Here is a 26,483-nt window from a genome sequence, read left to right as displayed (position 1 = left end):
TGTAATGAGGAATTATGCTGATCAAAGAAAAAATATAGGTCTGTGACTTGTTTTCACAGGTTTTTGGAATACAGTGGATTTAAATTAGTTACATAATATAAGGCGTTTCTGATAGTGGCTATATGGGCCATAGCTGAATTGCATTGTAGGTCTTTTCATAGGCCATGGTGACAATAAGTATAAACGTAAAAACCCCATTTCCAGAAAAGTTGAGATATTTTGTAAAATGCTATAAAAACAAGAATCTGGGATTTTTTTAATTCTCTTGAACCTTTATTTAACTGACAAATGTACAAAGAAAAAATGTCCTGTACTGCAACACACTCAAAAAAAGTTGGGACAGAGGCATGTTTACCACTGTGTTACATCACCTTTCCTTTTAATTACACGGTTTAATCGTTAGAAACTGAGGACACTAATTGTTGTAGTTTTGCAAGTGGAATATTTACCCATTCTTGCTTGATACAAGACTTCAGCTGCTCAACAGTCCGTGGTCATCATTGTCTGATCTGGTCTGCAGGCAGGCCAGTCAAGCACACACTCTCTGTGTCTACGAAGCCACACTGTTGTAGCATGTGCAGAATGAGGCCTGGCATTGTCTTGCTGTAATAACCATTTACTTCCTGGAAAAGACATCATCTTTTATTTATTTTTTATTTTTTGGATTTCCCCCCTTTTTCACCCAATTTGGAATGCCCAATTCCCAGTGCGATTTTTAAGTCCTCGTGGTGGCATAGTGATTCGACTCAATCTGGGTGGCGGAGGATGAATCCCAGTTGCCTCTGCGTCTGAGACCATCAACCTGTGCATCTTATCATGTGGCTTGTTGAGTGCGTTGCCACGGAGATGTAGTGCATGTGGAGGCTTCACGCCATCCACCGCGGCATCTGCGCTCAACTCACCACGCCGTTTCCTCAGTTCATAATGTAATTAAGAAATGGCAGTTAACAGGAATGGTGGAGTTCAAGTTGAGGTCTGGAAGACCAAGAAAACTTTCAGAGAGAACTCCTCGTAGGATTGCTAGAAAGGCAAATAAAAACCCCTGTTTGACTGCAAATGACCTTAAGGAAGATTTAGCAGACTCTGGAGTAGTGGTGCACTGTTCTACTGTGCAGCAACACTTGCACAAATATGACCATCATGGAAGAGTCATGAGAAGAAAACCTTTCCTGCATCCTCACCACAAATTTCAGCGTCAGAAGTTTGCAAATGAACATCTAAACAAGCCTGATGCATTTTGGTAACAAGTCCTGTGGACTGATGAAGTTAAAATATAACTTTTTGGCTGCAATGAGCAAAGGTATGTTTGGAGAAAAAAGGGTGCAGAATTTCATGAAAAGAACACCTCTCCAACTGTTAAGCACAGGGGTGGATCGATCATGCTTTGGGCTTGTGTTGATGCCAGTGGCACAGGGGAACATTTCACTGGTAGAGGAAAGAATGGATTTAATTAAATACCAGCAAATTCTGGAAGCAAACATCACACCATCTGTAAAAAAGCTGAAGATGAAAAGAGGATTGCTTCTACAACAGGATAATGATCCTAAACACACCTCAAAATCCACAATGGACTACCTCAAGAGGCGCAAGCTGAAGGTTTTGCCATGGCCCTCACAGTCCCCCGACCTAAACATCATCGAAAATCTGTGGATAGACCTCAAAAGCGCAGTGCATGTAAGACAGCCCAAGAATCTCACAGAACTAGAAGCCTTTTGCAAGGAAGAATGGGCGAAAATCCCCCAAACAAAAATTGAAAGACACTTAGCTGGCTATAAAAAGCTTTTACAAGCTGTGATACTTGCCAGGGGGTGTTACTAAGTACTGACCATGCAGGGTGCCCAAACATTTGCTTCGGGCCCTTTTCCTTTTTTGTTATTTTGAAACTGTAAAAGATGAATATAAAAAAGTAAAATTGCTTAAAATATTAAAGAAACGTGTCATATTTAACTTTAAGCCTTTTGGAAATCAGGCCATCTTTTGCTTGCTTAGCTATTCACAGCAACAGAAATTTTGATCAGGGGTGCCCAAATTTTGCATGCCACTGTATGTGAGTCATCCATGCCATGGGCACTGATGCACCCCCGTACCATGACAGATGTTGGCTTTTGCACCTTTCGCTGATAAAAGTCAGGTTGGTCCCTTTCATCTTTGGTACGGAGAACTCGAAGTCCCTTTTTCCCAAAAACAAACTGAAACGTGGACTCATCTGACCACAGCACACATTTCCACTGTCTTTTGGATCATCTGAGATGAGCTCAAGCCCAGAGAACTCGGCAGCGTTTCTGCATAGAATTGATGTATGGCTTTCTCCTTGCGTAATCAAGTTTCAAGTTGCATTTCTTGATGCAGCAACTGTGGCTATATTTAACAAAGTAGCGTGACAGTTTCTCATGCAGTGCAGTCTGAGGGCTCGAAGGTCACGCACATTCAACAGTGGTTTCCGGCCTTGCCCTACAAGGACTGAGATTTTTTCTGCATTCCCTGAATCTTTTCACAATATTATGTATGGGAGATGGTGAAAGATCTAAATTCTTTGTAATCTTGCATTGAGAAATTTGATTTTTTAACTGTTTGACAATTCTCTCAAGAAGTTTGGCACAAAGTGGTGAGCCACGACCCATCTTTGCTTGCAAAGACTAAGCCTTTGGTGGATGCTCCTTTTATACCCAATCATGATACCCTCACCTCAAGAGGCGCAAGCTGAAGGTTTTGCCATGGCCCTCACAGTCCCCCGACCTAAACATCATCGAAAATCTGTGGCTAGACCTCAAAAGCACAGTGCATGCAAGACAGCCCAAGAATCTCACAGAACTAGAAGCCTTTTACAAGGAAGAATGGGCGAAAATCCCCCAAACAAAAATTGAAAGACACTTAGCTGGCTACAAAAAGCTTTTACAAGTTGTGATACTTGCCAGGGAGTGTTACTAAGTACTGACCATGCAGGGTGCCCAAAATTTTGCTTCGGGCCCTTTTCCTTTTTTGTTACGTACGCACATTCAACAGTGGTTTCCGGCCTTGCCCTACACGGACTGAGATTTCTCTGCATTCCCTGAATCTTTTCACAATATTATGTATGGTAGATGGTGAAAGACCTACATTTTTTGTAATCTTGCATTCAGAAATTTGACTTCTCACGAAATTTGTCACAAAGTGGTGAGCCACGACCCATCTTTGCTTGCAAAGACTAAGCCTTTGGTGGATGCTCCTTTTATACCCAATCATGATACCCTCACCTGTTACCAATTCACCTGCTTATTGTGGAATGTTTCAAAATGGTGTAACTTGAATATTCTATAAACTTTAAACTTTGATTGAATTTTGCCCCTGTCCAAACTTTTTTTTGAGTGTGTTGCAGGCATCAAATATAAAATGTGCTTATATTTACAAAATACAATCAAGTTGGTCAGCAAAAATATTAAAAGTCATTTCTTTGTACTATTGTCAGTTAAATAAAGAGAATGACCAAATCACAGATTCTGTGATTTTGCACACTGGCCTTATCCTTTAAAGTGCCTCACCACTATGCCAAGAAATAAATTAAAATAACACCCCCTGAGTTTAAACCCTCTGACATATGTGATGTGTGGTTAAGCATGTACAAATATAATACAGAAAATGATTCTTTAAAGTAGTCAATTGTACTATAATTTTACTATTTAGTTTTTATACACTTGTAAAACTTGTATACTTGCATTTTAATGTGTAAAGACTGTGGATTGCTGATGTAAATCCCTTAAATGTTAGCTGAACACTGTAAATGTGAAGAGATTTGCTTTCAAAAGCAACTTGTGATGTACTTTGAGTTCTTGAGCATTTTGACATTTTCAAAATGAAAACTGAATAGTGTAAACAGAGATTTGCAGTCAGTATGATTAATAATGACTGACATTTGTACATCTTCAAACCTATATTTAAACAACGAATGTGTAAAAACTGGTTAAATCCTTAAAATGTCTGATTGTGTAAATATACAGACATTTCTCTTTATGTAGATACTTATTAAAGGAATAGGTTGGTATTTTGAACTCTGGGCCCAAATGGCGTTTTTGGTCATGATCGCTATTAGTAGAAACCAGAATTTCGCTTGCTCCTTGCTCCGTCCATCTGGTAACGCCGGGAAGCCCCCTCCTACTCTATTGCATGGGCATACGTGTCTTTGAAAACAATGATAAATGTTGTTTTGCCAGACAAGACGCTTGCAGTGTAATCATACCAGTGTCAGTATGTTACCTTGAAAAAAAAAAAAAGCTTTCTGTCAGCAGTTATTTTTGGATTCTTCTGGCTCTCGTGGAGCAGACACCGGCTGAGAAGGTAGTGCATTTGAGAAAAAATAGTTCCTATCCAAATAGCACACAACTATTGCCAGAAAACTTAGTTTTTTATTATTTTTGCGAATAACATACTGACACTGGTATGATTATACTGTGAGCGTCCTGTTTTGAAAAGCGTTTATCATAGTTTTAAAAGACTGTCGCATATGCCATGCAGTAGAGTAGGAGGGGTCTTCCCTCTGTTACCGGACAGGTGGAGCAGGGGAGCTAGCGAAGTTCGGGTTTCTAGAAATAGGGATCATGAAAATGTCCTTTGGGCCCAGGGTTAAAAATATTGAACTATTCCTTTAAGTATTTCTACTTATTTCCTAGTTTTTCACATAAAAACCAATATTTTGGCAGTAAAACACTTTATTGGACAATTGTATAAAATAACTACTGAATACCTTACATTTACAGAGATTGCCTTTTAATGTAGCTATATTTCATGTGTTCTGACATCCCAAGCTTGTTCATGAACAAATGTTCATTTGCCCACTGTCAAATGAAAATGTTTAACAATAAATATTTGTTTGCACTTCACTAAAATGACTGTTTAATGTCATAAATTAAAAGTACATATTCTGTGTTTATACATTGTGTTGTATTTTTTTTTGCTTGGAGAAACAAAAATCTTACAGGAAATAACTGTAGGTAGACGGGGCAGTTGCATAAAGTAACTACTAAATACTCTTAATTTACAGAGATTGGCCTTAAATGTAGCTATTTTTTATGTACTATGCTTGTTTTTCCACTGTCCAATCAACTTTTTTAAAAATATAATAGTTCTGTAAAATGACTGATTAATACTGTAAATGTGCAGACATTTGTCTTTGGTTTTATGTACTTATTGTGTTTTTATACATTATTTCTTAGTTATTGAACATGAAAAAAACTATATTTTAATAGGAAATTACTGTAGATAGACTGGGCAGTTTCATAAAGTACCAATAAAAGCCCTAAATTTACAGAGATTAACCTGAAAGGTAGTTGTTTTTAATGTATTTTGACATAATATATTAGTTTTTTTTGACTGTTTAATGAACATTTATCAACAATAATATACTGTAATTTAATTTTGACTAAAATCTGCTCTATATTTTTACAGTTTATTGCATGTAATTTTGTGGTATGGTTATTTACTGTAATTTGCCGGTATCCGTCTGGAAACTTTGCTGCCAGACTTTTCACCATTTTTTTTTACAATTTTTTTTCAGTTCACATCTTTCGTGTTCACTGTCTAGGAAAATGTCAGTAAGTCAATTTCCAGTCATCCATTTGCTGATATTTGCTCAGTATTACTTTCATTCTGTGTATTCTTGATGATAACAGATGTTGCCTAATTGGCATGAATCTTCATTTTTTTCTGTTCCTCTTCTTTTGTTTGGCCTTTTGTTCTCTGTACCTAATCAGATAACATTTACTATCAATGTTTGGCAATGTTTGACACCTTACAAGCAAGAGGATTAGCAATTCATTTCACCCTATTCAGTAATACATTTTAATGTTGCCTTCAAGAGTTTATGGTTGAAGTTAGGTTGGGGGTTTGGATTAGATGCAATAAAAACACACTATATGATGCATTTCTAGTATGCTTTTTAAAACATGCTCACCTCACCCTATGAATTAACAATTTCTTACCATCCATAATGATTTTTGTGCACTGATTAAGCTGGCATTCAGAACACCATGATTACGAGTGTTTTGAATGGAACTTTAAAGGGGTCATGAAATGCTATTTTAAAAAAATAATTTTATTATCTTCCCTGAGGTCCACTGATAATGTAAATTTTTTGCATCAAAACTGTCAAAGTTTAGTAATAAATGATAATTTTCCACACTGTCTCTGGCCCTCTGTCTCAAACACATGGTTTTACCCTCAGCGTCTCCTATAAACTTAAATGTAAATGCCCACTGTTCTGATTGGCTAACATCGTGCAGCCCCTAAAATACAGCCATATTTGAAACACAGCTGGAAGAGAAGGAACAAGCTCCACAACATTATAAAACTAAATTTCACTCAAGCACATGAGCACCATAACCATCAAACATCAAACAGTCATGTCATTTGAAATATTCATGAATGAAACTGTTGACTTAATGTTTTGCAGTCAAGACCAAGTGTCCACTGTAAAGCTTGAATCAAATTATGATTGGTTCACAAGTAGTCCATGCTGATATTAGCAGCACATACACAGTCCATAGCACAGTGAAACATGATGCAAACACATAGGTGCACTGAGGCGCAGATCACCAGAATTGCTTCTGATGGGCAAAGACGTCCAGCTAGTGCTTGTTTACCTACACCAACAATTAAAAATAGCGCATTGTTTCAGTGATGAATGACTCAATTTTGTGAAGAATTAATCAACTGAGTCATCTCAATTACAGCATAAAATATTTTTCACAACCTGCTGGCATTGACATGTAATAGAGTGTAACAATCTTGTTCTGTAAGTAAAAATCCTATTAACTTTTAAACCTTTAAAGACAGACCTACCGTGAGGTCCGAGGTTGTTCATCGATTGATATGCTTCCGCTGCCATCAGTCAACTTCATTGTTTAAAAATTGTTTGACAGTGGAATTCCTGGTGAACAACTACATTAAACATGCTCCACCAGAGAAAGTTTCACCAATCAGATAACTGCAGCCAATAGAGTCTGTCTCCCTTCACCCTTAAACTACTTATACATTTGTACATATCAGAATATTTAGCAATAAATGTGAAATATATTGTTTCTATACTCATAATCAACAAAATAAAAACAATATTTTTATTTATTCCCATCGTTTTTTATTCAATTACATCACTCGCAACGCTTCATGTGATTGTTGTTCATTCCTGTGTGAGAGACGGTTAGTACACAGTCTTGTACCTTTGTATTTTTGTCCGATTTTCAAATAATTTTTTGCCTCAATACAAAGTTTGTAATGTTGTGATTCACCTCGGTGCTGGTTGGTTTGGTTCGTGGCTTTCAGCTCTTTCATGGAGGATATTATGAAAGTCTATGCAAAAAATGAATGGGAAAAATACTTCAGGAACCCAGACGTCTGAAAAGGTAGGCAGGCACTGTTGCGCTCAATTGGCAAAAGTGGTCACAGAACGAATCTACAAAAGAAGTCAAAATCAACGATGAATCAAAACAGACAAGCGGAGTGTGTAGTTGTGTATGGGAAATTGTGTAATTACCCTTATACATAGTGTGTATTGAAATGTGAGAACGGTTTTGAAAATGTGTTGCACAAGGAAACCTGGAAACAATTTGAGACTAGCAGTGGAGACCAATGCAGAAATCTAATGTCCCAGCTGGCAGAGTTTGATTTTGAAGAGCACTGTAAGACTTAAAACTTAAAATAATTGCAAATGTCTTGTCATGTATTACTGACAAGCTTCAGCCAGAGCGCCAAAACATAGAAAAGGACCTTTTGGAGATGCGTTTTCTTCTATGGACCTCTGGATACAGCTACAGTATCTATTAAGTGTTTGAAGCCTAGTATGTGCAGTTGGGCTACTTTTGTGAGTGTAACAGCATTGAAATATAGTCTAATTCAGGAGCCTACTATGATCAAAGACTTTTAAGATTGGATGTGTAAACAGTGTGGATTAGATACAGATGTATACTGTCTGTACACCAATGAGCTGTACAAACATAACAGTTTTCTAGGGGTGTTACTTGTGCATTACACTATGATGGAGAAGTCATCTGGAGGATATGTGGATGTGTTTGTCTAAACAGTCATGCTTAGAGGATTCACCATTGCTTTGCCAACATGGAAGCAGACAGCAGCTACTATAGCCAATTATATGATTCACCATTGCAGTGCCAACAAGGAAACAGACAGAAGCTCTTGTGAAATACCCCATGCAATGGCTTGACGAGCGCAGTTTTCTTTCCTGTGTTGACATATTTCCTTTTAAAACAGGAAGTTTTCAAGGGTGTTGTCCTTACCAGGATTTTCTACTTGCTATTGCTAGTCAGAAGTTGGTGGGCTGCATTTAAAAGCTGAAAAATGCTGCCTTAAGAAGCTGTATTCAGAGGTTGGACATGCCCAAATTCAATGTTTGCATCACATCCTGTCTACAAAGATGCCCTCATCTGGCAGTACCGATAGTCTCCTTTACAGCCTTTTGATATTCCAAAAACCTATGCAAATGATTCCGTAGCTGGCTGATGGAATACAAATGGCATCTGAAGGACTGGTTCAAAGTAGGGTTGCAGCTAATGATTTTTTTGATAATCGATTAATCTACAATTATTAGAACGGTTATTCGACTATTTGGCGATTATTGCAATGATGAATCATTAGCTCTTATCCGATCATTCAACTTGTGCCCCTACTTAAAAGGTTGTATTAAACGTGCTTACTAACAATAAAGAGGACAAAATCATCTTTTAAAAATACTTCTAAATGACATTCACTGAATTAAAGTGAAAAAAAAAGAAAAAAAAAATTCTTATGAAGTTTAATTCAGTAAAGATATTCACTGCAAACATTTTTGTTTTTGTCTTGTTTTCCATTTAAAATTGTCTAAAAATCCTTAAAACTAGATACATTTACTTGAGAAGAAACATATAAGATATTTAGACTTGATTTAAGAGAATGTATCTTAAATAGAAGAGTATTTTGTATATAAGTGTATTTTTTCACTTGTTTATACTTCTGCGAATGCAGTAAAAACAAAATATACAAAATATATGCAAGTCTAAATATCTTATATGCTGCTTCTCAGGTGAATGCATTTTTAAAGGATTTTTAGATATTTTAAGTATTTTTAATACTATATTCATCATTCTCAGATAACAATTTTTTCTTCTGCAGTATAGCTGCTAAAGAAAATGTATGTTGTTTTAAAGGAGTTTTAGATATTTATATTGGAAAACAAGCCAAAACAAAAACAAATCAAAAACGTATTTTGTTGCAGTGTGTAATGGGGCGAAGACTACCCTCTCTCACCTTTCTGTTCACTTCAATCCATCTTTAACTTACAAAAAAACAAACTCTCTCTTCTTAATGACATATATTATGATTCAATAAGTCGCGAGCCATCACGTTATGATCTAGCTGCATTAAGCGTGCACGCTCGAGGGATGAGCATCCCAGCAATAGAGTGTGCATCAGCCGTGCAGTTTCAATCTCTCCCCTTTAGATTTGGACATTAGCGCAACTCATTGAAGAGGTGCTGACCGCACAGAGAAATGCCAGTTTCGGAGTTTGTAGTTATTTACATGATCTGCTTCCGTATTATTTGAACTTTAATAAAGCTATAACGCATTAAATATAACTACATATAAGATGTAATGCTGGGGTGTTTCCTTTAAAGATGCTCGACACGCAAGTTTTGCTTCAGCGGAGCGGCAGCTCCAGTTCCACTTATTCCACAATGAGAGTGCTTCTGTATTTACTTATTTTGTATTTTGCATAAAAATTCCCTCATACTTTGCAATCTACATCACCTGAAGCTGTTTGGAAAGTTTGGAGTGCATCTGGTCTGTGAGCTGTGTAATTCTTCCTCTCCTCAATCAGGCGCGAACTGCAGTGCTGCTCTCGCGTGTCATCATTAAAGTTGAATGTGATCGTTAAATGAGATCAAACGACTATTGGTCAATGAAAATTTTTGTCGACAATTTTTTATTGTTGACGTTGTCGATAACCTCAACTAATCGTTTCAGCCCTAGTTAAAAGCAATATTTAGCTTATAAATGTCCCATTTTTCTTTTCTTTTTTCAACTTATGACTTGATATAATGACTTAATATTATAATAAAATATTGGGCCTGGGTTGGACTTGTGATTATGGTGGGCAGCAGTCTATTTTCATCATTCAAGGTAATAATGTTAAAACTCCTTATTACACTGCGCTCTGGAATACTCTATTCTGATTGGTCAGTGGTGCTGTCTCGTGGTCTGATATCTCTGAGTAACAACTGCACATCTGGGGATTAAGACGAATCAGACCGGTCATCTGGATATTGCGAGTCTTTCCTGCTTCTTGAATCACTGTTCAATCTCTACAAGTAAGCTAATAAAATAATTTCAGCTTAAGTCAATGTTTCATGTCCAGTGTTTACAAGTAATCTTGTAAAAGGCTGGATAATGTATATTCAGCTGGTTGTTTTTGCAAAATAAGCCCCTTTAGGATGATTCTAGACCCCTCTGCTTCATGTCTGGGTCCTGATCACCCTGTCGGGGTTTATTTTGCAATAACAACCAGCTGACTGTACATTATCCCTTACTTGTCGTGCTTTTCTTTGCTTATTAATTTCAGTTTGCGCTGTGAAATATGATACAATTTATATTTGCTTACATTCCATCCTTGTGTGTCTTAGCTAGCCAATGTTAATGCTTGCTGGTCAGAGTGTCTCCTTGGCTGTTAACCTTTAACAATGACAGTGACAAACTATGGAACTGGATTGATTTTATCATTCAAGCCACTATCATCAAACTATCTCTGTAATATAAGCTAACTGATTCGTTCCACTTGGAAGAATCTGTACAATTATTATTATTTTTTTTAAATACCATCTTCTGTTGGATATGGGAAATGCATTCAGTTAGACCAGAAGCAGGGATAAAATGTATCTCCTCTGGGGATGAAAAATAAATGAACAAAAGGGGGGCTATTAAAAAGCAAAGGCAGGTAAAAATCCCTTAAACAAATTATGATTCTCTGCCATTACTTTCTGTGGTAAAAATAGGATTAATGTTCTTGACGTAGATGTCTAATGAAAGTTTGGCTTGTAAACACACCAGCATGGCTAAGCTGGAAGAGATTAGGTTGAAAGGTCTTCCTGTTCCTTAGTCCTCCAGGGAGATTGTAATTCTCCTGCTAAGGCAGTTTGGTTCCCTGCTGTTGCACATACGTCAGACGATATCCGATCCGGGGGTCCTGGGGCTCTCCATGCGTGTCAGGATTATGCCTGGTGTGGCAGTTGATGCATCTGCCACTATCTCATGTACTCTCCCTCCCCTTTCAAAATAATCTAAATTTACTGAGAAGCTCCCTGCCTGTGTGCCATAGATGGATTCAGAAAGTCATTCAAAGCTGAAGAAGACACTCTGATTCTGATTTGCTCCAGTCCTGCCGCAGTCACGAGTAGATACACAAGGAAAAACAGTTGTGCAATGAGCTCTGATCATGTCCACAGTGGGGAGGCAGAGGACATGCATAAGCTGTTGCATTGCCACTTAGGGAAATATCACAGACCAGGGCTGGTAAAGACACCCAGCAAGACTTTGTCCATGACCGCAGATGAGCTTAGATGTTGTCCATTAGACAAAATTGGATGGTTACTGGACAGTCCTAGAATATCTCAGAGGACAAAAAGAGAATTATATAGACATAATGAGTTCCAATGTGAGGGATGTCCATTGCAGGTATTCGTTTTACTGCAGATGTAGAACAGATGTTAAAGAAAAAGGAAAGAAAGTTAGTGAGCTGGTTTTCCAACTTTAACTTATGTAACTATCTGACCAAATATTTTTCTCTCAGGCAACTGTAATCAATATTCCAATCAGCCAACCAAGCAAACATCCAAATAAATAAATAAATAAATAAATAAATAAATGCAAATTGAGACTTTTCTCTTCAAATGCAATAAAGAGTGGATTTCTAAATTAAAACATGTTAACTCCTGTTTAGTGGGATGCCCTGGAGCAGCTCTGTGGGCTGTTAATCCTCTCAATTATCCAGCTCACAGTACATCACTCTCTGTTTCTTTAATGCTCTATTATAGGCACATGTGGCAGACACCAATAAACTACAGTTCAACACCATATACTAAGCATTTTCAGCCGTAGTTCTGAGTACGTAAAGTTTAAGTGTTTAATGTCAGCATAATTACCGCCAACAAACAAAATCACAAAAAAATTGCAAACTGCTTTCCCGAACATTCGGTCAACCATACAGTCAGCAGACAATCACTCATAATCTATGGTTTTTAAGCAAAGTGGCCCCCTCCTTTTGAAACAGGAAGTTGGTGTTGGACGTATTGAAAGGATTGTTCCTTTTTTTTATTAGCCAATAGTTTTCAGGTGACATCATAGCAATTGTTTATGATCTGCTGCTTGCTATAGTCACATAGTGCTAACAAGACATGACAGGGTTGTCTGCACATGCAAATGCTTTCATATGACAGAGGAACATGAACATTTTCATGATCTAATCAAGTGTGTGGTTAAAAGGGTGTATGCCTTCAGCTTAAATTTGTACAAGTAGTTTATCATTTATATTAAATATAAGTAACTGCAGTGCAGTTATAAAACCAGCCCCTGCCTCAAATAGTTACACCAGTCACACATTTTTCTCTAAAAGTTCACAAGATTAATCAGCCGGATCTAACCCATGCAGAAGTTGAGATGTTACTGATACAAGAGCCATTGCCCCCTGGAACTACAAATTAGCCACAAGTGACTCATTAGCCAAATTAGCCCTGACATTTTTCCTTCCTTTTCCCAAAAGAAAAAACAGCCCCCTACTGCTAAAGAGCCATTTTCCATAAAGACCACAGGAATTGAAGAAATAAAACTGTGTGTGTAAAGAGGGGTGCGGAGTGAATGTGATTCTAGGTTTGTGTGTGTATGCATGTGATGCTGAGCTGTGTGTGTGTGAAAGAGAGTTTCATGTCATAGTCTCCTTCAAAGGGAGACTTAAAGACTTTGTCCCCAGGTCGGGGTCCTGTCATCTCAGCCTACACAGCAGGAATTGCCTGTCCGCAGAGTCAGGTCTCTGCCTCTGCTTGTAAGTCTGTGTGTGTGTGTGTGTGTGTGTGTGTGTGTGTGGTGTAGGGGGATAAATGATTAATTGCCTGTTGTGATAAACTTAACAGCTCAGAGTGTGGACACTGCATCTTTGAAAGCTGGTAAACAAGCATGTTCTGCAAAGTAAGTCAGAAGGGACTGTGACTTCAGTACAAACAAGCTAAAGGTTTTCAATACTTTTTACAGGTACATATGTTAATCATAGAGACCAGCCTTATCAAGGAAATGTTTTTATCAAACTTTTGTTTATTGTAGCTGATACTATTCTCTTTTGATTTTTTGCCACTTTCTTGCCACAAGTTGCCTTTGTCACTATGGGTTGTAAAACTGCTTTGGGACAATATGATAAAAAATGCTTTACAATTGAAGTGAACTGAACTAATGTGAATTAAATTCTATAAATTTTCAGGTGAGTCTCTACAAGCTGCTCCAGAGGGACAGCAGACCATGGCTGACAACAACACCCAGAAAAAAAAGCCCCATTGGACCTCATTGGAGATTGGCCTCCTGACAATTGTATCTTTACTCTTTGTCATTATTGTGTCTCTCATCATCCTCTTCATCACACAGAGTGGCAAAGGTGAGTGCACGTACATTATTTCAGAATTGTATTAATAATTTACTGGAAGTGCTGTATGATAATTTCACCATATACTATACATTTTTAAATCAAAAGTTATATTAGTTAACATTAGTTAATGCACCATGAACTAATATGAACTAACAATGAACAATTGTATTTTTATTAACTAACATTAACAAAGATTAATAAATTCTGTTAAAAAGATATTGTTAAATGTTAGTTCATGATACTTAATGCATTATCTAATGTTAACAAATGGAACCTTATTGTAAAGTGATACCATTATTGTTGATGTTGAACTATCAGTAGAACTAGGGAGATAAAATCTCAAGAAATACTCTTGATAAATTAGGTTCCCTATCTGTCACTCACTCGATGTTGTGTCGATGTAGTGACACTAGAGGTCACTCTTGGGACCCCGAAACACCTCTGGTCTTTGAAAAAAGGCCAATGAAAATTGGCTAGTGGTATTTGGCTACCACTCCCCCGAACATACGGGTATAAAAGAAGCTGGTATGCAACCACTCATTCAGATTTTGTCTTCGGAGCCGAACGGTTGATGCTCACTGAGCTGAATTCCCACAGCTGTTCATTCACCTCTGCTGGATCTGACGGCGCATTTCAGCGGCTTCTCCCCCGTCTGCACTGGTGCACTGCAGAGAATGCCCCTGGGCGCTTCGGCAGAAATAAAAGAGTATATTCTAAAAAAAGAGTATATTTCTCTAAAAGAGCGGCACACACGGAACGTCTTTTTCAAGATGCCCTTCCGTTTGTGTGTTATTCCTGGTTGCGGTCGTTATCTCTCGCCTTCTGACGGTCACGATCACTGTCTTTCGTGTCTGGGCGCTGCCCACACGGAGACAGCGTTCGTGGATGGGTCATGTACTCATTGCGAGAATATGTCCATGGCAACGATGCGGTCGTGGCTTGCCTTTGTAAGAAAGCAAGCCACCCCAGCGGCTCCCCGCCCTGGTCCTTCTACCTACGGGTATGAGGCCAGTGAGGCTAGCACTGGGGGCGATTTGGGGACCCCAATGGGACCACCTCCATCGAGTATCCCTCCACGGACCTCACATTCCCCAGCACGCTCGTCTGCCCTGATCGGGCTTCCAGACGAGTCTGCCGGATCGTCTCACGGCGAGTTCGACCTCTTGTTCGGAGCCCACGAAGGTGATGAGCTCTCGAGCGTAGCATCGGAGAGCGGGTTCGTCTAGTCAGATGTGGAAGCCTCAGCTGGGCTACCCCGCTCGGGTACGGTCGCCCAGTCACAGGCTGATGCGGAGATGATGGACATGCTTTCCCGTGCCGCTGGACAAGCTGCCTCCTCCCTGCACGCCATGGCTCTCCAGCAAGTCCACCAAGCCAAGGCGCTAAAAGAACTGCACGAGGGTAGTTCCACCCCGGGATTGATGCAGGAGCTGAGCTCGGCGATCAACCTCAATATGAATATAGGTCACGGCGAGGTCTCTCGGGCGGGCGATGTCCACCTTGGTGGTCCAGGAGCGCCACCTTTGGCTCAAACTGGTCGAGATGGGAGAGGCCAACAAGGAACGGTTCCTTGGCGCCCCTATTTCCCAGGTTGGCCTGTTCGGCGACACCGTCGAGGACTTTGCCCAGCAGTTCTCGGCGGTGAAGCAGCAGATGGAAGCTATCCGGCACATCCTACCCCGGCGCGGCTCAAGACCCCGCACCCCATCTGCTCATCGCCAAGGGTGTCCTCCTGCAACTACAACACCGTGGCCTGGCGTGGAGCCCAGCGCAGGAAGCAGATGCCTGTTCCGGGTGTGGTCACAAGGAGCCAGGTAAGTGCTTTGATGTCCCTGAACTCAGCATGGTCACGGCACGATGTGGCACCTCAGGCTCCGCCCTGCCGCGAGGCCCCACCCGCCGGTACATCCGACAAGATTGTCCCCTTGGTCCCCCTCACCCAGAGCTTGAACGAATTCCAACCCGTCGCGATGGCTGGTCCGGACCGTCTGACTTGGCTACACAATTCAGTTTGCCAGGCATCCGCCCAGGTTCAGCGGCGTTCACTTCACCTTGGTGAAGGGCGAGAACGCCACTAATTTGCACGTGGAAATCGCTACCCACCTACTGAAGGGTGCGATAGAGCCTGTCCCTCCAGCTGAGATGAAGATGGGGTTTTACAGCCCCTACTTCATTGTACCGAAGAAAGGCGGTGGGTTACGGCCAATCTTGGAACTGTGAGTACTGAACCGGGCTTTACACAGACTCCCGTTCAAGATGCTGATGCAAAAACACATTCTAGCGAGCGTCCGGCATCAAGATTGGTTCGCGGTGGTAGACCTGAAGGACGCGTACTTCCACGTCTCGATTCTACCTCGACACAGACCCTTCCTGCAGTTTGCATTCGAGGGTCGGGCGTATCAGTACAAGGTCCTCCCTTTCGGCCTGTCCTTGTCCCCTTGTGTCTTCACGAAGGTCGCAGAGGCAACCCTTGCCCCGTTAAGGGAAGTGGGAATTCGCATCCTCAACTATCTCAATGACTGGATAATCCTAGCTCACTCTTAGGATCTGTTATGTGCGCACAGGGACCTGGTGCGCTCGCACCTCAGCCAACTAGGGCTTCGGGTCAATGGGAAAAGAGTAAACTCCTCCTGGTTCAGAGCATCTCTTTCTTCGGCTTGGAGTTGGACTCAGTCTTGACGATGGCGCACCTCACGAATGAGCACGCACAGTCGGTGCTGACCTGTTTGAAGGCGTTCAGACGGAGAACAGCGGTTCCACTGAAACACTTTCAGAGGCTCCTGGGGCATATGGAATCCTCAGCAGTCGCCAATCTGCTCAGGTTGATGCATATGAGACTGCTTCAGCACTGGCTCCAGACTCGAGTCCTGAGATGGGCATGGCGCCGCGGGACACATCACGTGGCCATCACACCGGTCTGTCGCCGCCTCTTCAGCCCTCGGTCCGACCTCACATTTCTACGGGCCAGCGTTCCCCTTGAACAGGTCTCCAGGCGCGTTGTGGTTACGACAGATGCCTCCAAAACAGGCTGGGGCGCTGTATACAATGAACATGCAGCTGCTGGTTCCTGGACAGGCCCATGGCTATGTTGGCACATCAACTGCCTCGAGTTGTTGGCAATTCTGCTCGTCCTGTGGAGGTTTTGACCATTGATCCAAGGCAAGCATGTGTTAGTTCGGACAGACAACACGGCAACGGTGGCATACATCAACCGTCAAGGCAGTTTACGCTCCCGTTGTATGTCACAACTCGCCCGCCGTCTCCTCCTCTGGAGTCAGCAGCATCTCAAGTCACTGTGAGCCACTCACATCCCGGGTGACCTCAACACTGCAGCGGACGCGCTGTCATGGCAGGTTACCCTCAGGGGAGAGTGGAGACTCCACCCTCAGGTGGTCCAGCTGATTTGGAGTTGATTCGGGCAGGCATAGGTAGACCTGTTCGCTTCCCGAGAATCCTCCCACTGCCTGCTCTGGTACGCCCTAACCGAGGCACCTCTCAGTATAGATGCGCTGGCACACAGCTGGCCCCCTGGACTACACAAATATGCGTTTCCCCCAGTGAGCCTATTTGCACAGACCCTGAGCAAGGTCAGGGAAGATGAGGAGCAGGTCATCCTGGTAGCACCCTACTGGCCCACCCAGACATGGTTCTCGGACCTCACGCTCCTTGTGACAGCCCCCCCTGGCGAATTACTTGAGGAAGGACCTTCTTTCTCAGGGATGGGGCACCATCTACGGGGAGCCCCCTTTGAGCCCCTGCAGTCAGCTGAGCTTAAGGCACTCTTTTTAAAGACTGCCCTCCTGACTGCGCTCACTTCCATCAAGAGGGTAGGAGACCTGAAAGCGTTCTCTGTCAGCGAAACATGCCTGGAGTTCAGTCCGGGGTACTCTCACGTGATCCTGAGACCCCGACTGGGCTATGTGCCCAAGGTTCCCATGACCCCATTTAGGGATCAGGTGGTGAACCTGCAAGCACTGCCCCAGGAGGAGGCAGACCCCGCCCTGATGTTGCTGTGTCCGGTGCGCGCTTTACGCATCTATTTGGAGCTTTAGAGTCTCTGAGCAGCTCTTTGTCTGCTTTGGTGGACAGCAGAAAGGAAGTGCTGTCTCCAAGCAGAGGATCACCCACTGGGTCATTGACGCAATGGCATATCACGCTCAGGATGTGCCGCCCGTGGCAGGGCTACGAGCCCATTCTACCAGGAGTGTGGCGGCCTCCTGGGCCTTGACCAGTGGCGCCTCTCTAACAGACATTTGCAGAGCAGCAGGCTGGGCATCACCCAACACCTTTGCGAGGTTCTACAATCTCCGGGTGGAACCGGTTTCATCCCGTGTAGTGGCAGGCACAAGCAGGTAAGTCCAGGACAGCTGGCCAGGTGTATTGCTTACACATAGCACCTTTCACCTCCCTTGAGCTTAAGACGTGCGCTGTTGACTCCCAGTAGTGTTTACAAACTGTGTTCCCTGGATGACTTCCTCCAAGCCCTGTGGCAGACGAGTTTGTGGAGAAACTCACTGCCAGCTCAGTACATGTGCTAACTAAGCCCTGTACTGGGGTAGGTGCTCCGCATATGTTGGTTCCCCATAGGTAACCCCATGCGACGTATATCTTCCACTAATTCGTTTCCCTGTTGGTAAACTGCATCTTCCTTGGGCAGAGGCCCCTCTGCCTCAGTCACCATGTTTGTAGATACTCCTCCCCCGTAGGGTAGGACCTACCATGGGACTTCTCCACATGACATACTTCCGACAAAGCTCGGCAAGACCATGTGACGTATTTCCACTCAAAATTCCCCCCCCCCCTTTCTGAGTGAGGTGTGGTCTCCACGGTGTCTTCCCCTTGGGAGTGACACTCCCCCTCCCCCCCACCCACGTAGACCTGGTGGCCCCAGTTGGTTAACAAATATCACTCTTTTTTTGGGAGAGAAAAAAAAGAGAGGATAAGAGGCCATGACTGGGCTAGCCTGTCTCTATCTTTTGGGCAGTCGACTTGTCCCCGAAGGGCCGTTCGACACTCATAGCAGCGTTGGGGGTGGTTACGTGTCAGCCTGGTGCGCTGGCTATGAGGCACACAGTGGTCTGCCCGTCAGACACCGCCAGTTCACGTAACACAATTTAGTCAGTTGTGGCATTTCGTATAGGGACCCCTAGTGTCACTACATCAACACAACGTCGAGTGAGTGACAGATAGGGAACGTCCTGGTTACTTGCGTAACCTCCGTTCCCTGATGGAGGGAACGAGACGTTGTGTCCCTCCTGCCACAATGCTGGACTACCCGCTGAAATGGCCGGGACCTTGGCTCCTCAGCACAAAACCTGAATGAGTGGTTTATACCCGTATGTTCGGGGGAGTGGTATGCAAATTTTCATTGGCCTTTATTCAAGGACCAGAGGTGTTTCGGGCTCCCAAGAGTGACCCCTAGTGTCACTACATCGACACAACTTCTCGTTCCCTCCATCAGGGAACGGAGGTTACGCAAGTAACCAGGATGTTTTGGCCTTTTCCCCTTTAAATGCTGGGTGAAAGAGTATATGGAGCAAATGTTGAATCTTGTCTTGCTGAAGTCATTTTACACATGCAAAAAAATGACAAGATACCACAAAGGATCATTTTAATCTTTATAAGTCTAACTCATACAAAAATATACATAAAATATATAGCTGAAGGGACTTGTTTTCTTGGTTGTAGGAGCTGGGCGATATATATGAGAAAATTATATTTACATTTTAATTTTAGTTATAGGAGGCATAAAATGAACCAGTCAGTAATTGTTGCCAAGAAGTGCTTAATTCAAAATGTTTATTGCAAGAAGTAAAATACCGTCAATTAAGTATAGTTAAAATCAACCTGACTGTTTTTTTTTTCTAAATAAACACAAGAATGATATTTATACATTTTTGATATATCGACCACCAGGGCTGCATGATTATTACAAAAATCATAATTGCTGATTATATCCCTTGATATTGTAATCATGATTATTAATGTTGATTAATAAATGCCTTGTTGATTCTAATGGAAGTGTTCTAGTTTTGTTGCATTTGCTGTGTATCTCAACGTCTACATTGCAAGTGAGCTGCGCAGCATGTAACAAATCCTAAATAATACCAAATTATTAACTTTGTTCTTTGTTCTGAGCTTTTGTTCTAAAGCTTCTTTTCAAGTATCAGGTGATGTTTTTTCAGAATTAATTTTTGTGTGCCACCATGAACAGATGTGTAATATAAGCATCTGAGCATCAGACTGTTTTAATTCATGCATTAGGATTGGTTGTCATTATTAATCGGACTATTATTTAACTATCACTGGTCTGTAGGCTAATTTAAGGGTCTCTGATTTTCAGTTACCATTTAATTGCTTAAAGGACATGTCTGGGATTACATAGAATACTCAACTGTTGCAAAAACTCATTGGAAATAGAAACCTTTGACACAACAGGAGTAGACTTAAATGGAATGCTGTAATCATTTGTATTCATGGTAAATTCATCGCGGCAGCTGTAATTGTAATCTCGAATTACTTTCTGATTAATAGTGCATACCACAAGTTTTTTTTGGTTTTGTGGGTGTCTTCCCAGGAAATTCCTGAAAAAACCTGCCAACAATAACTCCCCAAACAATACAACAACATACAAACCTTACAACATACTGTAGCTGATTACCCATGTATGGCCCTCTACCCACCTCATTAGAGGCCTCAGAGCAGCAGATGGAGCTTCTAGAGACTCATGGAAGCTTGCTTCTCACACCCTGATCATCTGCTATTAATGTGCTGATAAATGTTTAAACAGCAGATGCAGACAGAATGCAGAATACGGAGATGATCTCCACATACTCTTCCTCACAGCCACAGGTGTCTGGATGGGAGGGCAGGGTGGTAGGGATTGAGGCCAGAGGGTGTCAGCTTGGAGGCTATGTGCTGATGCCTCTTAGCACAGTGAGAGCTACTGATAAACTATCCTGTACATGTACAAAGGGAATTTTCTGTTGTCAGAGTTCAGTGAAGCCATTGATGAACATTTTTCTTTCAAAATACTATAGATACTTGATTTATCATTAATTAAATTATTAATGGTGTTTGTTTGCTTATGACCTCGGACCCCTTCTGTTTTTTTATGCTTTGTAGATGGAGTTTGCATAACAGCTGACTGCACACAGTCAGGTAAATATATTTTTGCAACATACTGCAAAGGATTTATTACATTGTTTGATCTTGTAATGTCTGGTAGAAGTTTACCGATGCAAGTTATTTTTGTTTTCAATTTATTGGAGATGATTTGGCACCATGAATAGGGTACAATTTTCCATTAGTTTATTTTATAATCATTGGATGCACAAATCCCACGTTTTTGGGAATGCATACAAGAACTATGTTAGAAACTATTACTTTTAATAAAATAAAATTAACCTAGCATGAAAAGTAACAACTTTTTAACACATCAAATGTCTGTATCCTTATGTTAACATAGTGATTTTAGTCTCTCCTAAATCAGAATCAACAATTAAAATGTAAAAAAATAAAATAAAATACTACAATGTTATAATTTTGACATAATCTGTTGAAGTGGTATTTAATTAATTGTAATAAAAAAATAGAAACTAATTGTAATGACCAAAATGCCCCACAGACTGTGGACAATCTTACTGCATAATAGTGTTGAACAAAATATAACAAATATTTTTCTTTCTTTTCTTTTTTCGTAAAATCACCCAGAGACCATTTCACAGAACATATGTTGAAAAAAAAAAATAACTTCATTTTTAAGCTTTTAGGCCCTATTTTATCATGGTGTATTCATGATGTTTGAGCATAACTAAACAGTTCCCTGTCATTATACTGTAGCATCCCGGCTTATTGAGAACATGGATCCCACAGTGAATCCGTGCAAAAACTTCTACCAGTATGCCTGTGGTGGCTGGCTAAAGAAGAACATCATACCTGAGACAAGTTCACGTTACAGCACCTTTGACATCCTAAGAGACGAACTGGAGGTGGTACTCAAAGGTACAATAACCTGTTAACTGGTTTTATTCAAGTAAAAAATATTACTGAACATCACTGATGGAGAAATTACAGGAAACATTAGGGTGAAGGGGGTTGGGTTCGGATAATGACTTGTGCTGGATTTGAACTCGGGTTGCCTGCACCATAAGTGCCACCTTGCAACATGCCAAGAGTATGTGCACTACCCACCAGTCCAAAACTCTGACTAAGATCACCTTTCTGACACAATATTCTAATGTACACTATGACTCTGCTCCAAAACCTAGTGAGCTGCATTACTGTCTGTGGAGGAAAATGGGCATGAGGCAGTTACATGGTAAAGTCAGACAGGGTATTAGTATTAGACGCTGCTTCTAATTTTTCGTTTGCCGAGTAGAGTGAGTAACATAAGAAGAAAGCTTTTCTGGCATATTTTCTTTATATCTCAACAAAGATAAACGTCCTGGTTACTTTCGTAACCTCCAGTCCCTGATGGAGGGAACAAGACGTTGTGTCGATGTAGTGACACTAGGGGTCACTCTTGGGAGCCACAAACACCTCTGCTTTTTTGAAAAATGGCCAATGAGAATTGCCGAGTGGAATTTGCATGCCACTCCCCCGGACATACGGGTATAAAAGGAGCTGGTATGCAGCCACTCATTCAGGTTTTGTGCTGAGGAGCCGAGACCAGGTCAGACCATTTCAGTGGGTAGTTCAGCGTTGTGGCAAGAGGGACACAACGTCTCGTTCCCTCCATCAGGGAACGGAGGTTACGCAAGTAACCAGGACATTCCCTATCTGTCACTCACTCGACGTTGTGTCGATGTAGTGACACTAGGTGTCCCTATACAAAATGCTACAACTAGCTGAACTGTGTTACTTGAACTGGTGGTGTATGGCGGGCAGACTGCTGTGTGCCTTGTAGCCAGCGCACCAGGCTGTCACGTAACTTACCTGCTCGTGCCTGCCAATACACGGGACGAGACCGGCTGAACCCAGAGATTGTAGAACTTTGCAAAGGTGTTGGGTGTTGCCAAGCCGGCTGCTTTGCAGATGTCTGCCAAAGAAGCACCACTGGCCAGGGCCCAGGAGGCCACCAAACTCGTAGAGGGAGCCCTAGCCTGAGTGATCGTGTCTACCACCACGGGTGGTAGGCCACTTAGGTCTTCTGTCATCGAGACTGAGTCCAACTCCAAACCGATTAAAGAGATGCTCTGAACCGGGGAGAGCTTGCACTTTTCTCAGTTGACCCAAAGCCCCAGTCGGCTGAGGTGCCAGAGCACGAGGTCCCTGTGTGCTCACAGCAACTTTCGAGAGTGAGCTAGGATTATCCAGTCATCGAGATAGTTGAGGATGCGGACGCCCACTTCCCGGCAGCCTCTGTGACCTTCGTGAAGACGCGAGGGGACAGGGACAGGCTGAAGGGGAGGACCTTGTACTGGTACACCTGGCCTTCGAAGGCAAACCGCAGAAAGGGTCTGTGTCGAGGTAAGACCGAGACGTGAAAGTACGTGTCCTTCAGTTCTACTGCTGCGAACCAATCTTGATGCCGGATGCTCACTAGAATGCGTTTTTGCATCAGCATCTTGAACGGGAGTCTGTGCAAAGCCCGGTTCAGTACTCGCAGGTCCAGGATTGGTTGCAACCCACTGCCTTACTTCGGTACAATGAAGAAAGGGCTGTAGAACCCTTTCTTCATCTCGGCTGGAGGGACAGGCTCTATTGTGCCCTTGCGCAGAAGGGTAGCGATCTCCGCATGCAAAGGTAGCGGCATTCTCGCCCTTCACCGAGGTGAAGTGGATACCGATGAACCTGGGCGGGCACCTGGTGAACCAAATTGCATAGCCGAGTCGGACGGTCTGGGTCAGCCATCGCGACGGGTTGGAAAGTGCGAGCCATGCGCATAAACTCCGGGCGAGGTGGACCAAGGGAATGATCAAGTTGAACGTACTGGCGGGTGGGGCCTCACGGTGGTGGGGAGCTCGAGGTGCCACATCGAGGGGACTCGAGCCCCATGGCCGTGCTGAGTCCAGGGACATCGAAGCACTTACCTGGCTACTGCTGCCCACCATAAGATTAGCTGAGGAGGGGGGAGGAATCTCATCCCCATAGTCCACTGGAACCAATCCCATGTGGGCGTGTTTGTGCCACAGCTGGGCGCACAGGGGCAGAGGGGTCCGCAGCTGGAGCACCATACCTGCCAAAATGGGACGGTGGACGGTGGATGGTGGTCGTGACGATGGCCGTGCACATCGGATATGTGACCCAGGAGACGAGGGAACCATTCTTTTGTCAGGCTTTTGTGTGCCACAGCCTCCTGAGCATGCAGCGACAAAAGATTCTCCTCCCGGCCCTCCACCGGGGGATGGAATGGTCTGTCGACCAGCCCCAGAGAAGTGGGTTTTACTTTCCCCTGGGTCGCCCGTCTCGGGGGCGCTTCGAAGCCTTCCTCGTGTTCTTAGCTGCTGGCCATGAGACGGTTGGTGTCTGCTTCCTGCAGAGGGCTCCACGCCGGAGCTGGGCCACGGGGGCGGGCTGCGGCAGAGCTGGTGTTGTTGCTGAAAGAGGACGCCCTTGGTGCGAGCAGACAGGGTGCGGGGTCTTAAGCCGTGCCGGGGCAGGATATGTTGTAAGACCTCCGTCTGCTTCTTCACCACCGAGAACTGCTGGGAAAAGTCCTCGACGGCGTCACCAAATAGGCCAACCTGGGAAATGGGGGTGTCAAGGAACCGTGCCTTGTCCGCCTCTCCCATCTCGACCAAGTTGAGCCAAAGGTGGCACTCCTGGACCACCTGGGTGGACATCGCCTGCCCGAGTGTCCGCGCCATGACCTTCATCGCCTGGAGAGCGAGGCCGATCCTGGGTCAGAACTACCCTTGTGCAGTTCTTTTATCGCCTTGGCTTGGTGTACTTGCAGGAGAGCCATGGCGTGCAGGGTGGAGGCGGCTTGTCCAGCGGCACCGCAGGCCACAGTCGTCAGGGACGATGCAAACCTACAGGCCCTGGACAGGAGCGCCTTATCCACCTAGGAGATCACCGAATACCCCCTGGCTGCTCCACCATCGAGGTTAGTGAGAGCGGGGGAGCTGAATGACTGGGACCAGGCAGTAAAAGGTGTCTCCCACGAACTTGTCAGCTTCTCATGCACTTCCGGGAAGAAAGGAACTGGGGTGGGGCATGGCCGTGGGTGGTGCCCCGTGCACAGGAACCGATCGTCGAGTCGTGAGGGTTCAGGGGAGAGAGGAGGGTTCCACTCTAACCTGACGCTGGTGGCCGCCCGGGAAAGCATGTCCACCATTTCCGCGTCGGCGTGAGACTGGGTGACCGTTCCTGAAGGAGGAAACCCAGCAGAAGCCTCTGCCTCGGATTGGATGAGCCCACTCTTCAATGCTGCGCTCGATAACTAATCGTCTTCCGGAGCTCCGAACGAGAAGTTGAACTTGCGCTGAGACGAGCCGGCGGTCTCGTGCGAGAGCCCTATTGGGGCAAGCGAGCGTGCTGGGGAATGGGAGGTCCGTGGGGGGATACCCGGTGGAGGTGGTCCCATTGATGTCCCCAAATCGCTCCCAGTGCTAACCGATGCTGCCTTAAACCCTTTTCTTATGAAAGCAAGGCACGACCGCAACGTTGCCATGTTCATGTTCTCGCAATGAGGACATGATTCATCCACGAATGATGTCTCCACGTGGGCAGTGCCCAGACACGTAAGACAGCGATCGTGGCCGTCGGAAGCGGAGAGATATTGACCGCAACCATGAATACACACAAACGGAAAGGCTTTAAAAAGACGTTCCGTGTGTGCCGCTCTTTTAGAAAGAAAATATACTCTTTTTAGAATATACTCTTTTATTTGTTTCTGCTGAAGCGCCCAGGGGCGTTCTCTGCACTCCACGGGTGCAAAGGGGGAGAAGCCGCTGAAATACGCCGTAGAATCCAGCAGATGAGGTGAATGAACTTCGCGGATGAATTCAGCTTCAATGAATAGAACCGCTCAGCTCCGAAGGGAAAATCTGAATGAGTGGTTGCATACCAGCTCCTTTTATACCCGTATGTCTGGGGGAGTGGCATGCAAATTCCACTCGCCAATTCTCATTGGCCTTTTTTCAAAAAAGCAGAGGTGTTTGGGGCTCCCAAGAGTGACCCCTAGTGTCACTACATCGACACAACGTTGAGTGAGTGACAGATAGGGAAACACCAATTACAGACTTTGGTGCCATTCTCACTTTCTCAGCCTTTCTCTGCTTCTTCAGAACACAACGACTGTTTTGTCAATCAAGCTGAGAGCGGGGATTCTGGAGTAGAAGTGTTCAAGGCTGCTCTGAATGTCTTTCTACTCTGGGATGTCTCTCAGTAGAGCTCACTCAAGTTTTTCTGTGTTCTCCAATGAACGTCTCCAATTTTGGAGGTAATCCACCAATGCTGAATAAATGTTTCTGATTGCACAAAAGAAATCATCCACTCGCAAGTCACCAGCTTCAACCAGGGCATCCAAATGCTTTTTAATGTCAGAGGGTATGAATGATTCCTCCAGCCTGGCCTGCAAGACTTTTCTCATGTCATGAATGTGCAAAGCTATGGCCGTGCACAACAGAATGATAAGCAAAAAGTTCTTCACTTGTGCGCACATTGTCAGATTCAGATCTTTGCTTCACAAAAAAAAATTAACATTTGGTGTGGCACACTTACTTTTAGCAGCATCCACATGCTTTTTTGTATGAACATGCTGCGCAATGTTGGTGTGGCCTCAATGGGTGATGGAAAAGCGAGCTCCACAAATCTCACACCTCACTTTACTAGGCTCTGTCTGTGACTCCTTTTTTAGAAATTTAAACTCTTTTTGAAGATCCTCATTAAATGTA

The 26,483-nt window shown here is 43.3% G+C and overlaps 1 protein-coding gene across 4 annotated transcripts in view; it reads left to right on the top strand.

Moving 5' to 3' along the window:
- Positions 1 to 26,483, top strand: part of LOC127416863 (neprilysin-like) — a 92,588-nt gene that overhangs the window by 19,297 nt on the left and 46,808 nt on the right. For 3 of the 4 annotated variants that reach the window (XM_051656444.1, XM_051656445.1, XM_051656442.1), the window contains 3 exons: positions 13,480 to 13,650; positions 20,767 to 20,802; positions 21,484 to 21,645. In XM_051656444.1, the coding sequence (XP_051512404.1) occupies positions 13,480 to 13,650; positions 20,767 to 20,802; positions 21,484 to 21,645 (369 nt within the window). Of the gene's footprint in view, positions 1 to 12,708; positions 13,051 to 13,479; positions 13,651 to 20,766; positions 20,803 to 21,483; positions 21,646 to 26,483 lie in introns of those variants that run through there. The other variant, XM_051656446.1, reaches the window with a different exon arrangement.

This window comes from Myxocyprinus asiaticus, chromosome 26, assembly GCF_019703515.2.
Source record: "Myxocyprinus asiaticus isolate MX2 ecotype Aquarium Trade chromosome 26, UBuf_Myxa_2, whole genome shotgun sequence".
Classification (NCBI taxonomy): domain Eukaryota; kingdom Metazoa; phylum Chordata; class Actinopteri; order Cypriniformes; family Catostomidae; genus Myxocyprinus; species Myxocyprinus asiaticus.
Note: the sequence above shows the minus strand (reverse complement) of the source record. Positions and strands in the feature narration are given on the sequence as shown.